General features: G+C 50.3%; 1 protein-coding gene across 1 annotated transcript in view; it reads left to right on the forward strand.

Annotated features, from left to right (window-relative positions):
* The first annotated feature begins 827 nt into the window (after positions 1 to 827).
* Positions 828 to 12,576, forward strand: part of EIPR1 (EARP complex and GARP complex interacting protein 1) — a 90,583-nt gene continuing 78,834 nt past the window's right edge. The window contains exons 1-2 of the mRNA XM_065891273.1: positions 828 to 1,004; positions 5,149 to 5,232. Of these exons, the coding sequence (XP_065747345.1) occupies positions 963 to 1,004; positions 5,149 to 5,232 (126 nt within the window). The 5' untranslated portion in view covers positions 828 to 962. The remainder of the gene's footprint in view (positions 1,005 to 5,148; positions 5,233 to 12,576) is intronic.

Here is a 12,576-nt window from a genome sequence, read left to right on the forward strand (position 1 = left end):
GACCCAGGTTAGTGAAGGAGGTTCAGCTATGGGGATTTTGGGACTCCATGCAATGTCATTCCTGTCTGCCAAAGGCATTGCCTAATGTCAAGGCAGGCACTTTGGGAGTACTGCCTGAGCGGGGCAACCTCTAAAGCATGACAGTCCTTGGAGATCCAATGACCCCAGGATCTTCCCACCAGGCTCCCTACAGAGGCAAATGCTGCCAAACAATGCCAGTGGTTCGATGTCAGGCGTCACCCCAGCCCTGGCATTGCGATCCCTTGGCCACCCCACACACACCGCCTGGCGCCTGCAGATATGAACTAGCCCGGTCCCTGACTTTAAGGATCCTGGTCCCGGCCTACCTAAGTCTGACAGGCCAGACACATACCCTAGCCCCCCAACTTAACCCCTCTGTGCCCTCAACTGTCACTGAAATTTGCAGCGGCCCATCTGTAAAATGTAAGAATGATGCCTTAGCCGTAAGGCTGGAGCGAAGAACTTAACGACAGTGCCTACAAAGCATGCGTCCCGGCACCCAGCCGTCCAACGACAGCGTCACAGCCTCAGGGAAGCCATTCCCTCTGGGGCGATGGAGCAGGGAGGGGCCCCAGCTGCAGACCGCCGGGCGGCCGTAACTGCGAGCCGGGCCGGGCCGGCTTCGCTCCGCCCCCGCCTCCCTGCGGGAGCCCCCCAGGCCGGTCCTCCCCTCGCGGTCCCACTCTCCGGGGCCTGGGAGCTGAGAGCCCGGATGGGAGCCAAGTGGGCATGCGCACAAGCCCGGCGCTGCCGCCATTGGCCGCCGGCGAGGAACGCATTGATGACTCATCAGGAAAACACCGGAAGTGAGCCCTACGGGAGCCGGGGTGGGCCAGAAAGCGTTCCGGTTTGGCGCCGCCGGGGCTGGAGGGAATGAATGGACGCTGAGGTGGGGCGCACCCGCTCCGGGGACCGGCCTTAGGTGAGTGAGCCGCCGCAGCATGGAGGACGACGCGCCGGTGATCTACGGCCTGGAGTTCCAGGTGGGTGACAGGAGGGCCCAGCGACGTCGGTGCAGCCGAGGTCACTGGGGATTCGGGGGCCAGAGGCCCTGGTTGTCCAGGACGGGCCGGGGGCCTGCGTGACACACGGGGGGCGCAGCGGTTCTGCCCGCGACCCCCCGGCTTGGGAGCCCCCGCCGCCTCCCCTCAGCCCCGGGCGTTCCTTGTGGCCTAATTCTCACCACTCACTTCGGTGTATTTGCTTGTGTACCTTTCCTCCAGCATTGGCGTTCCTGGAAGCAGGCACTCTATTTTTTTTTTTGGGGGGGGGGGGCGTTTAATTTTGACACAATGTTAAATCTACACTAAGAGTTGCGAAGAGACACGGAAAGTTCCTGTGTCCCCTTCACCCAGCTTCCCCTAATGCTGACGTCGGCTCCAGCACTTACAGTGTGACCTTGGGCCTCAGTTTCCTTCTCAGTAAAATGGGAAAATAAGCATCTCCCCCTTGTGGCTGTTATGAAATTATATGAGTTAATACATTTAATTCAAGCACTTAGAACACTGCCTGGCATATAATAAGCATTCAGTAAACGTTGTTCTGATTATTATAATGAGACAAAATTCTTAACAGATAAATTCCACACAGGGCAGTATTTTAGTGTCTTATGAGTCATGAACTGTTACAGGGCTTGACAGCTGGCTCTATCACACAGACTGGTGCCTTAACGACCAGTTATTGAGAACTTAACTGTGTGTCAGGCACTCTGGTTAACACCGTACATATATTTTTTTTAATTCTCACAGCAGTCGTATTGGTAGATGCTATTTTTCCTGTGGTCTATGGTTGCTTAGCTAAGGATTCTAGCCTAGGTAGGCTTTAAACCCAAACTGACTTCAAAGCTCCTTAACCACAAAGTTAAACTGCTTTCTCCTTAACAAGGTACACATGTGGGTACATCCAGGTGGTGCATCCAGAGGGTGCCCAGGGGGAGAGAGAAGTTTCTCTGACCTGTGCTACCTAAAGTGTTCATCTTCTTCCAATGCTACTTAATAACTTTTTGATCTCCTTAAGTAATCTCCTAAGTAACCCGGAGGTTTTGATCTTCACTGTTGGATCTTTGAGGTAACTGAAATGTTGTTTCCTGGGATTTTGACAAATCAACGGAGTAGATCCTTGCCTTGGGCATCAAGCATTTTATCTGAATCTCTTTATCTTTTTTTTTAAATTTCTTTTTTATGTTAAAAGAAGTAGCTGATTTTTGCACTTGTTTACTTTACACAGCTCTGTGGGCCATGGCTTTCTTGAATTTGAAGAACCATTACTACAGTAAACATAAAAGAACCGAAAGTTATAGTGGAGGTTTGGTTGTCAGTGATGTTTAAATCACTGCGGAGAACAGTTTACATAGAAGATGCGAATCTGATTATTGACCATTGACTGAAGGTAATGAGGCTTGGAGGGTAAAATGAGGCACCACTGTGCAAATAAGAGGCAGAAGACCGGCATAGAGGGGCTGTTAAAATGAGAACATGCCAGGCACATCCGTGTTTCTGCAACGTTTTGACTTGTGTTCATGATTTTAGCTCTTTTTCTTTTTGTGTATTTAAAAATTTTAAAACAAGTAATTCTTACGAGTTGTTTAAGCAGTGAGTGGCTGAAAATCTGATTAAAAATCAGCCAGCCCTAAGCACTCCCTTTCCATCTTATCTGAGTTCTTGAGAACAACCACTTTCAACATTTTAAAAAGTGTTTCTTCTAGTCTTTACCTTCTTGCTTTTATCTCTCCATATAACCTGGCGACTGGATGGCATGGCACGTGAGGAGTTTTGGCTTTTTCTATGCTCTCCTGTCTTCCTTCAGACTCCCAATATAGTTAATTACAATCTTTTGCCAAATCTATACTCAGGTTTCTCGTTTTTCTAATTACATTGTTGACTGCTGATTCAAGTAGGGTTCCATGACTTGTTTAGCCAGCTCTTCAGGATTTTTGCACAGAAAAAATTTGAATTTTAAGTTGAGTACCTTACCTCATCTTTGTGTGCGTGTCCTGGATTGCCTGGTTAGTGCCATCCTTACTAGCTGTGCACCCGGTGCCGGTTTCTTCTCCCGGAGTTTCCACTTCCTTGCCCTGCATCCCTTTGAGCCAAGTGCCTAAGTTCTTGTGTTTCTATTACCATAACCTAGATGGTCTAGGGTGTGCTGTTCCTATCATGCTTGCTCTGCAAGATGACGACTGGAAATCTGTTTACACTATAAAGACAAGTAATATATCAAATCTTGGGTGAGTTTTAGGACCCTTTTTCTTAAAGGGTGGAAGATTATTTTAAAGGACGTACAGTAACTGTGATCAAATAGCCAGTGGATCTGCTGCTTCCAACCCAATGCACGAAGACACTGCATTTTAACAGTGACAAATTTAAGCACAAAGCCATCTTATACTTTCATTCTATAGATTTGTTGTATCTTCAGATATTGCATACATTATTTGTTGGGGTTTCTGTCTCTGCGTCCTTCCAGCATTGGGTCTGGTTTTCAGTTCCTCCAGCTGTGTCGACTCAGGTTCAGTTGTCTGGGGTTGTCTTGCCTTCCCTCTCTAGTCTTTTCTCGCTTGTGAAGAGGTGATTGCTCCATTGAGTTCTGTAGGTGAGTGTCCGTGTGTATAATCACGGGCTCTGGCTCTTCTGTGGCAGCATCCGCCTAATGCTTGCATCTTCTGACGCCTTTTCCCGTTGTCTCCTCCCCTCCCCCTCCCCCTCCCCCTCTCCCTCCCCCTCCCCATCCCTCCTCGCAGTGCCCTTGCAGGGCTCCCGTGCTGGCCCCTAGATCATGTCCAGGGCTGAGCCCTCGCGCAGCAGCTCGCTGTAGGCTCAGTAGGTGGAGGTGGGCCAGGCCCACGCCCGGGCCGACAGGAGTTCTTGCAGCTCAGGGCTTTGTTGAGTAAACCCTTTAGCTGGCATTTACCCCGAGGCCATGCGTCTGGCAGAGTCCGGCTTCCCACTCCGTCCCACGGAGCCCCAGGCTGCTCCGGAGGAGATGCCAGTCCGTCCCCAGCCCTGCTCTTGTTCTTGTCCCAGCGTGTGCAGGGCACCTGTTTCTGCCACCCCTCTGGGCGGTTCCTGGTGTTGTCCCCGCCTGTGTCTGGGGTGTTGCGGCCAGAGTCCTCTGCGGCGTCTTCTCTCAGCTGGGGCCTTGGCCGCCTCGGAGGCTTTGTTCTCAGGCGCGTTTGAATTACAGATGTTTCCGCATTTCACTGAAGACAGAGTTTGTGTTTGTGCTCTTCATTTTCCTTCCTGCTTTTGTATGATTTCCCAGAGTCTGAGAAGAGAGGAGAGAAGCCTTCGCCACTGTTTGAAAAGTGAGCTCCAGACTTGGCTGGGCAAGGTGTCTGGGGCAGGCGGCGGGCAGGCACAGGAGTGCCAGCGGGCTCAGGTCACCTGAGATCCACTCAAGGGCTGAGGTGACTTGGAGCTCCAGGCTGAGCAGGTTCATCTCACTCTAGTTCGCCCTCACGCCTGGCCTGTGACCCGGGCTGGGGAGGATCCCACCCCAAAGCTTCGCGCTCTGCTGGCCCCTCCTCCCCCGGGGATCCTGCACTCTGCTCGCCCAGCTCTGGGAGCCTGTAAGACGCTCTCCTCAACATCACCGCTTAGCCGCCTGTTCCAAATTGATGAGGGCCTCCAGGTGAAAGTGGGTAGGAGGTCAGCCCTCCTCTGACTTCTCTCCTTTCCTGGAGCTTGCATTTCACGACTGGCAGCTTTCCGAAGCCTTGAAACAAACTCAAGCTTTTTGGTTTAGTTTTTCCAGCTGGCTCTGCAGGAGACTTGCCTTAAACCACCTGTTCTGCCATCACTGGGAGCCATTTTCTGCTCTGTTATTGAAGAATGATTTGTTCAACCAATCAATTACTGTTGAAAATAAATAATGGTTTTGTTAAAAAATACAATTTATATCTTTATTGCTTAATTTTTGTGCCCACTTACAGTTGTTTCCAGATATACTTTGGAAGTGGAATTGTGTCACAAAGTGTACAGAAGTTGAGGGCTCTTCGTGCATGGTTCTAAATTGCCTTGCAGGCGCTCTGTACCAGCTGCTACTCCATCAGCAGTAGAAGAGGCAACTGCCTTTCTAATCTGTTGGATCCCACCTTCATACATGTGTGTGCATTTTCCTTCCCTCCTGCAGGCACGTGCTCTCACACCTCAAACGGCAGAAACAGATGCCATTCGGTTTCTGGTGGGGACGCAGTCTCTAAAATATGATAATCAGGTAACTATTTTTGACAAATGTATACATGTTAATTACTAAGCCTGTTCTCGGTTTTATAACCATTTCATTCTTGATTTTTCAAGCAACATTTGAGAAAATTAATGCCACACAAACAAAATAAAACTTTCATTGGGATTTACATAGCCAACTGTATGTGATGATTGAATTAAATAATTTAAACTTATTCTGTGTAGCATTATTGCCGTAGTTTCATGTTTTGGTTTTGTGGGTATATAGGATTCACCGTGTAAGTGGTTGAGAAGCAACACAGGGTACGAGGTCAGCAACACCCCTTTGACCCCAGCCGGTGGTCGACTGCTCTGATGGCTCACAGCACTCTCTCTAGCTGAGCCTGGATGAGGCCGTAATCCCAGTGCAACATAGAGTTCCAGGTTGTCTCTGCCAGTTGGTCCAGGGAGATATACAGGGTGTGACCTATGTGCTGTCCTGGCCACTATAGTGGAAAGGCTGTTGGATACTCACAAGATTGAGGTTCAGTCCATGGCTTGACACAAAAGTATGACCTTGAGCGAATGGATTAACCTTGCTGGACTTCGTCTTCCTCATCCTCAAATAGAGGTAGGGTTGTCTGCAGGTGCCGTGGATGTTGCGGAGTTGTGCACTGCTGTTGATCTTGGGGAAACGCACGTCAGGCGGTGTCACGTGGTGCAGCCCCCATCCAGTTACTGTTGTCACTGGGGGGTAATGGTGTTAAAATCTCTGTCCAAGAGTATTCAGTGCCACATGGGGTGAGGTGAAATCCTCACTCTCCCATGTTGATGAGGGACTTTGTGTTGGCATAGTCATCATGGCAGCTAATTTGATGGTATACATCTAGAGCTTCATAAATAAGTGTTCGTATTATTTAACACGTAATTCTTATACTCAAAACATCGAAAAAGCTTTAGATACGAGGGATAATATTGTATTGGTGCATAGAATGGCGAAAGCACGAGAAGCGACCACATCGTGCAGGTAGTAGGTTGGATCCTGTGGCGTTCCCATCCTCGATGGCAGAGTCACGTGATTAGCCTGGCTGAGCCTGGCCACTGTCGGCAGTGTGCTCCCTCACTGCACGCCTGAAAAGCTGAGTCTCCTCAGGAGCGTTACCACCTAAAAATTCTTAGGTGATTCTGTGAAATGTTCAGATTGTATATACTGTGCGATCACTATTGTGTAAAAAAAAAAAAAAAAAGTAGATTGTTTTGCAATATATACAAATATCCAATCATTCCATTGTACACCTGAAACTGATGTAATGTTATGTCAATTATACCTCTATTAAAAAAAGTAGATAAAGTACAAAATTGAATCTCAGCATAGAATAAAGACTAGAAGTAGGTCAGAAGGGCTCGAAATTTGAGCCATGGTTATCTTCAGGGAATGTGAATGTGATGTAAATTGTTTCTTTATAATTTCCAGTTTTCTGAATATGAGTGTATGTGTGTGTGTTACTTTCCTCCTGGAAAATGTCAGATGGGAATGATTTATTTATAAAGATAGTTAGCAGTGGCTGTCTCACAGGGCAAGAGGAAACCCGGTGACAGCACCGTGCAGCCTGGGGGTGCTGGTTGGCGGAGAGAGGGGAAGGCTAACCAGGTGACAGCACAGGGAGCTGGTGACAGGAGGCACAGCTGTTTCCTCTGGGGATGGATGGGTGGAGTTTGTGATGGGGGAGATGTTAGAGGCCTGGGGACAGAGCCAGGTGGATGACTAACTGCCTTTTTCTCATCTACTTGTGTTTCGATTCCACCCAGCTCCGGGCCTATACCATTGACCTTCTTGGTAGAACATCAGTTTTTCTTTTTATTTTTTTTGGCTGCACCGCATGGCTTTCAGGATGTTAGTTCCCCAACCAGGGATTGAACCCACGTCCTCAGTGGTGAACGCTCAGAGTCCTAACCACTGGACCACCAGGGGATTCCTGAACATCAGTTTTTAAACTTCTTAAGAAAAGAAATTGTTATTATTATTTAATGAGGGATGCTTATAAATTTTTTCTAGAAAATATTAAAAGCTGACAGAAACAAATGAATTAAGAACAAAATGAGGTAGTGTAAGGCATTAATAAGTTACATTGTACCTGGTTTTATCAGGCAAAATCGTATACCATTTGGTTATGATACTAAGAAAGGATCAGCCCCAAATGACATAAAGTGCTTTAAAATTCCTGAAATCCTTTTTGAAGCAAGATAATCTCGGGGGTGGGCCCAAGCATCTGCATCGCTAACCAGTGTCAGGGAGCACCTCTTATGTGGCCCTGTCATAATGGATCGTAATTATCTAAGCCAGGGGGGACATCAGCCTCCTGACAAACGTAGTTTGCAGCTCCATATGCCTGTTTATCAAATGTACTCTCTGCGGGAACAGTCCTGGCTTTTAGAATACAGGCCGTCGGTCCGTGGGCCTAGTGAAAGAAACATTATCATCTTAGATGAGAGACTTTGGTTCTTCTTAAAAATCAGTCTTAGAAATCCAACTTTCCAATGGTAAGGTCCAGAAAAGTTCGGTAGTTAATGGTAACAAGTGCGTAACTCTTGGTAACCTCTGCCGCATCCTGCAGTGTGTAAGGCTCCTTGAGTGCTAGGTGCAGGACCACTGTGTGCTCTGCCGGCTCTTTCCTTTCAAAGTCCTCATTAAGGGCTTTGGTGGCGCAGTGGTTGAGAGTCCGCCTGCCGATGCAGGGGACACGGGTTCGCGCCCCGGTCCGGGAAGATCCCACATGCCGCAGAGCAGCTGGGCCCGTGAGCCATGGCCGCTGAGCCTGTGCGTCCGGAGCCTGTGCTCCGCAACGGGAGAGGCCCGCGTACTGGGAAAAAAAAAAAGTCCTCATTAAGCTGCTGATTCAGGCTTGTAGCCTCCGGCTTCAGTTATTTTTTTCTGGCCACAGTTGAATTAAAGGGTGGAGGCTGAGGTTTATAACTTTCTCTTTACACTCTTCACCTGTGGTGGTCTTTTGGATGTGAATGCAGACGATAGGAATGAAAGAGTGTTTCTGACCTGCTGGTGTTTCTTTTCTGTTTCTGGGAAAGGTACGTGGCCTTGTTGGGACAGTCATTCATTCACTCACTCACTCACTCATTCATTTGCTCAGCAATGCTTATTTAGTGTGGTGACAGGACTCTGATTCCTCTCACTGTGTTAGGTGTGAGACTCACAGAAGGAACAGATACATTTGTGCCCCAAGTTCAGCTTCCAATGATGCGGTGACATAGATGTGCAGATAACTGCAGTGACACTGAGGAGAGAGGTCCAGGCGGAGTGGCACGTGGCTGGAAGGACACCAGTTTCTTCCTGGTGGCATCAGAGCCAGCGTCACAGAGAAGGGGGTGTCTGAGCTGAGGCCTTCAGGCTGCGATGAGTTGTGTCACTTGCCAGTGGGCCTGTGTTTTCATAGTACTTTGGCTCATCCCTGGGGAGGGAGCCCGGGGGAAGGGAGAGGCGAGAGGGAGCGGTGGGGGGGGGGGGGCCAGGCCGCGCGCGTGGACACCTGTGCCGCCGGAAACAGGCCTCACGCCCGGCGTGCAAGTTTCGTCTCAGACATGCATGCCTGTTCTGCTCACGTCACACGTGTGTTCCTCTCACACTTGACAGTGCTTCCCCTCACATGTAGTATGTTTCCTCCCACATGTGAGACACAGGTCTTCTCGCATGTGATGTGCATGTTTCCCTACATGTGTGCCACATGCTTCCTCCCACGTGTGACACGTGTTTCCAGAGGCATCTGCCCCCGGGAGAGGATGCCCTGCGGTGGGGGGAGCACAGCATCCCTATTTCTTTCTGTCTCCAGAGGAAGTCCGGTTGTCCCTCTGGTTTCTGACAGTGTTACTGTTATCACACGATTACCACCTGCGTTTTAAAATGATGAGGGCCTTCTGGCTCACTGCCCCTGTCTCCTTTCCCCTATCTCCGGCTTGCTTCCCTGCAGTGAGGGTGGACAGGGGCTTCCCCTCTGTGTCCTCTCCCGTCAGCGGTGTCGTGTGTGTCCCTGTCTGGCAGTGCTGTGTGCTGTGTGTCTGTCATTCCCCTCCTTGGGACGTACTCCCAGCCGCCTCCAGCCATGAGCTGGTGAGAGAGAAAGATAATGATGGGGGTCCTGGCCTGTGAGCCACGGGGGACTGAGGGCCAGACGGGGAGTGCAGGCAGGTGGTGCCCACTGCGCCCTCAGTGGACAGGGCGGGTGCTATTGGCCCCATTTCCAAATGGAGGCGTCGGCTCTAGCAGCCACGCGGTTTCTCCCTGGGGCCCTGCTGAAACGCGGCAGGATGACCACCAAGCCACCGGCTCCCTCTCCCCGCGTCCTCCTCGCTTGCACGCGCCGTGAACTGTGAAGCTCGGCTGGGCGAGGGCGCGTCCTGGACACTTGCTGTGGCGCCCCCACGGCTGATGCCCCTGTGGGAGGAGGTGCCGCCCCTGCCCCGAAGCACCTGCAGTGCCAGCTGTGACAGTGACAGTGGCATCACGTGACCTCAGCCCAGCTCTGAAACCCCGCCCTCCGGAGCTCCACCCTGCCTGGGGAAGGAGGGGTGGCTGGTAGGGTTTCTGTCCCCCTCCCCAGCTTTGCCTCAGGCCATCAGCTCCTCCCTGGCAACTGTTAATCCCTAGAAAGCGCCCCTCACCTGAATCAGTGCTACTTAATTCAGCCCGGCTGTTCTCCTGAAAATTTGAGGAGCTGTCACAGTTGCTGGCCTTTCTTTGTCTGATGAGCTGCTTTATTTTCTGTGCCTTTAATTTTGCGCTGCCTGTGTTTGCAGCAGGACGGGCACTTCTGCAGTGTTGGTCTCCCCTGAGCTTTCCTTTGTGAGAAGGTGGGCTCTCCTAGGAGGCTGTGCTCCTCTGGTCCAGCGGGAAGCTCTGGCAGAGCCCAGGGGCAGGGCTTTCGCGTTGCAGGGGTTGGGTTGCTTCCGCACCGTGCTTTCCCTGCAGAATCTCTCTGCATGTTGCTTCTCCCCTGTTTGTCGCGTAGATGGGTGAGCGCCGGGGTGACAGAGAGGACCACTGTGGCCGGCCCTCTCTCAGCAGTCACTGAGAAGGCCGACATCCCCAAGGGGCTGGCAACGCAGTGGCCTTCTTTCCCCATGGCTCTTTTCCTTTGTAATCTTTTTTTTTTTTTTTTTAACGTGTCAGCTCGATTGTTCTGTATTTGTATTTTGACTGAGGACAGCTTTGCTCATGTGCCCTCTCTGCCTGCAGGTCCTGTATTTGGCCACCCTCTGAATCACTGGAGGCGTTTGTTAGAAATTCAGGTTCCCAGCCCCACTCCAGACTGAGCCTCCATTTCTCCCCTGTCTCCCTCCCATCCCCCTCCTCCTGCCCCCCCCACCCCCGTCTCTCTCCCTCCCCCCATCTCCCTCCCTCCCCCTGACCCCGCCCCACCCTTCCCCCTCCTTTAATGACTACAGGAACTTATGCTCCTGTTAAGGAAGCATCAGGAAGAGCTGGGTTTCTGGTGAGGCTGGATCCAGGGCGATTTCTGGAAGCGAGAAGGGAGGATCCTTAACTTTCCCCCGGAGGCGAGCTTTTGCTTTTTCCTTTCCAATTTTACCACATTTTTTTTGGTTTGTTTTTGAATTTTTAAGAGTTTACCTTGAGTTCAATAAGAAAAGAAGCACACAGGGCAGCGGCCTGGAGTCACGTGCTCCAGTGATGGGTACTGTGGACAGGGACAGCTTTCTCTGAGCCCTGATTCTGCGGGAAGATGAGGGGGCTTGATTAAGATCATCTTTACAGGCTTCCTAATAAGTCTTATAACTCTGGCTTCTAAATTTTTTTAGTGTCATCTGTGCCCTTAGCCCTGCACTGGTAAGTCCAACTTTAAAATTTTAATAATGGTAATTCAAAAGATATGCCCTTGAGCTTCATTACAAGCTGTTGGAAGCATTTTCCAAGCTCAGCAATTGCGTAAAGAATTTAAAGTAACATTTACACACTACCCAGACAACCACACGTCTTCCCCACCCTCTGAGCCAACACTAAATGTTCTGTCTTTTGTGCCCCCATAATCCTTTGCACTCACCTTAATCACGGTGTTTTCTCCACCGTAGTACTTGTTTTTGTAATTGGCCTGTCACAGAACATTTCTGTGTACGTTGTGTGAGCTGGGCAGAGGGTGGTGCCCTGAGGACAGGCAGTTAAGTGACCGTCTCTTTCTTCCGAATCAGGAGCTGCCTGCTACTCTGCAGTGCAAAGCCCAGTGTCGGGGAGGGTGGGGTATCCCGTGCCCCGACGGTGTGGCGGCTCTCAGCACAGGCTCTGGAATCCCATTTCTAACTGAATGAACCGTGATACTCCAGCTCTGTAAGCCTTGGTTTCTTCCCCTGTAGTCGTGGCTAATAATGATAGGTTATCATATTATCACAGAGCTCTTTTTAGGATTAAAGGAACCAGCGTGTGTAAAATAACTCGGTGCCTGTCGCATTTTGCATATTAGTCATTATTCTTTTGATCCCTACTTGTTTGTGGTGATGATGTCCTACCGTTCTCTCTGAGCGTACCTGGATTACAACATCTCATGAAGACGTATCCTTTGGACCCCTCCATGAGCCTGCTGTAGGTGAGGACATGGAAGAATGCTAGGACTCCCAAGCTTAATGATGAAGGTTAAGGGCCATAGTATCAGACTATCAGGTTAGGAGAGGTGGACCTGTGTGTGTGGGGGTCTTGGACTCCTCCCAACGCCCAGCCGTCTAGGGCAGAGGCTGACTTGTGTGTGCCTGAGTGGGTAAGAAACGAGCCCAGAGGAAGACCAGCTGGGATCACGTACTAGAGCCTGTTTGGACCCCACGTGCTTCTGGTCTTCACAAGAAGGAAGAGCCTTCCCCAGATGGAGCAGGTCCTCCAGAGGAGCGCAAAGTGTGGGCACAGAGGTCAGAGGTCCGGTGGAAGGACGGCTCCCAGCCAGGAGCTGCAGGTGTGCAGGGGGGCTGTGCGCTTACCTGGCACCTGGGTCCACAGAGCCAGCAGAGGAGGAGCCAGAGCTCTTGTGCTCCCCCGGGTGGTGGTCCCCATGCTTCAGGGCACTGCAGAGGGAGAGCTCTGGGCAGAGGAAGAATTGTACATTTAAGTGCCTCCTTTTTAAGTGTTCATGGATTTTCTGATGAGGAAACGTCAGATACTTAAGAAAAAAATTTCCTGTTCACCCTAACAACACAAAAATTCTGCCTGATTTTGTGTATTGCCTTTTAGTCTGTGTTCACATATAACTTTATTTATTTATTTTAAAATTAATTCATTTATTTATTTATTTTTTTTGGCTGTGTAGGGTCTTCGTTTCTGTGCGAGGGCTTTCTCTAGTTGCGGCGAGCGGGGGCCACTCTTCATCGCCGTGCACGGGCCTCTCACTGT

The sequence above is a fragment of the Phocoena phocoena genome, chromosome 14, assembly GCF_963924675.1.
Source record: "Phocoena phocoena chromosome 14, mPhoPho1.1, whole genome shotgun sequence".
NCBI lineage: Eukaryota > Metazoa > Chordata > Mammalia > Artiodactyla > Phocoenidae > Phocoena > Phocoena phocoena.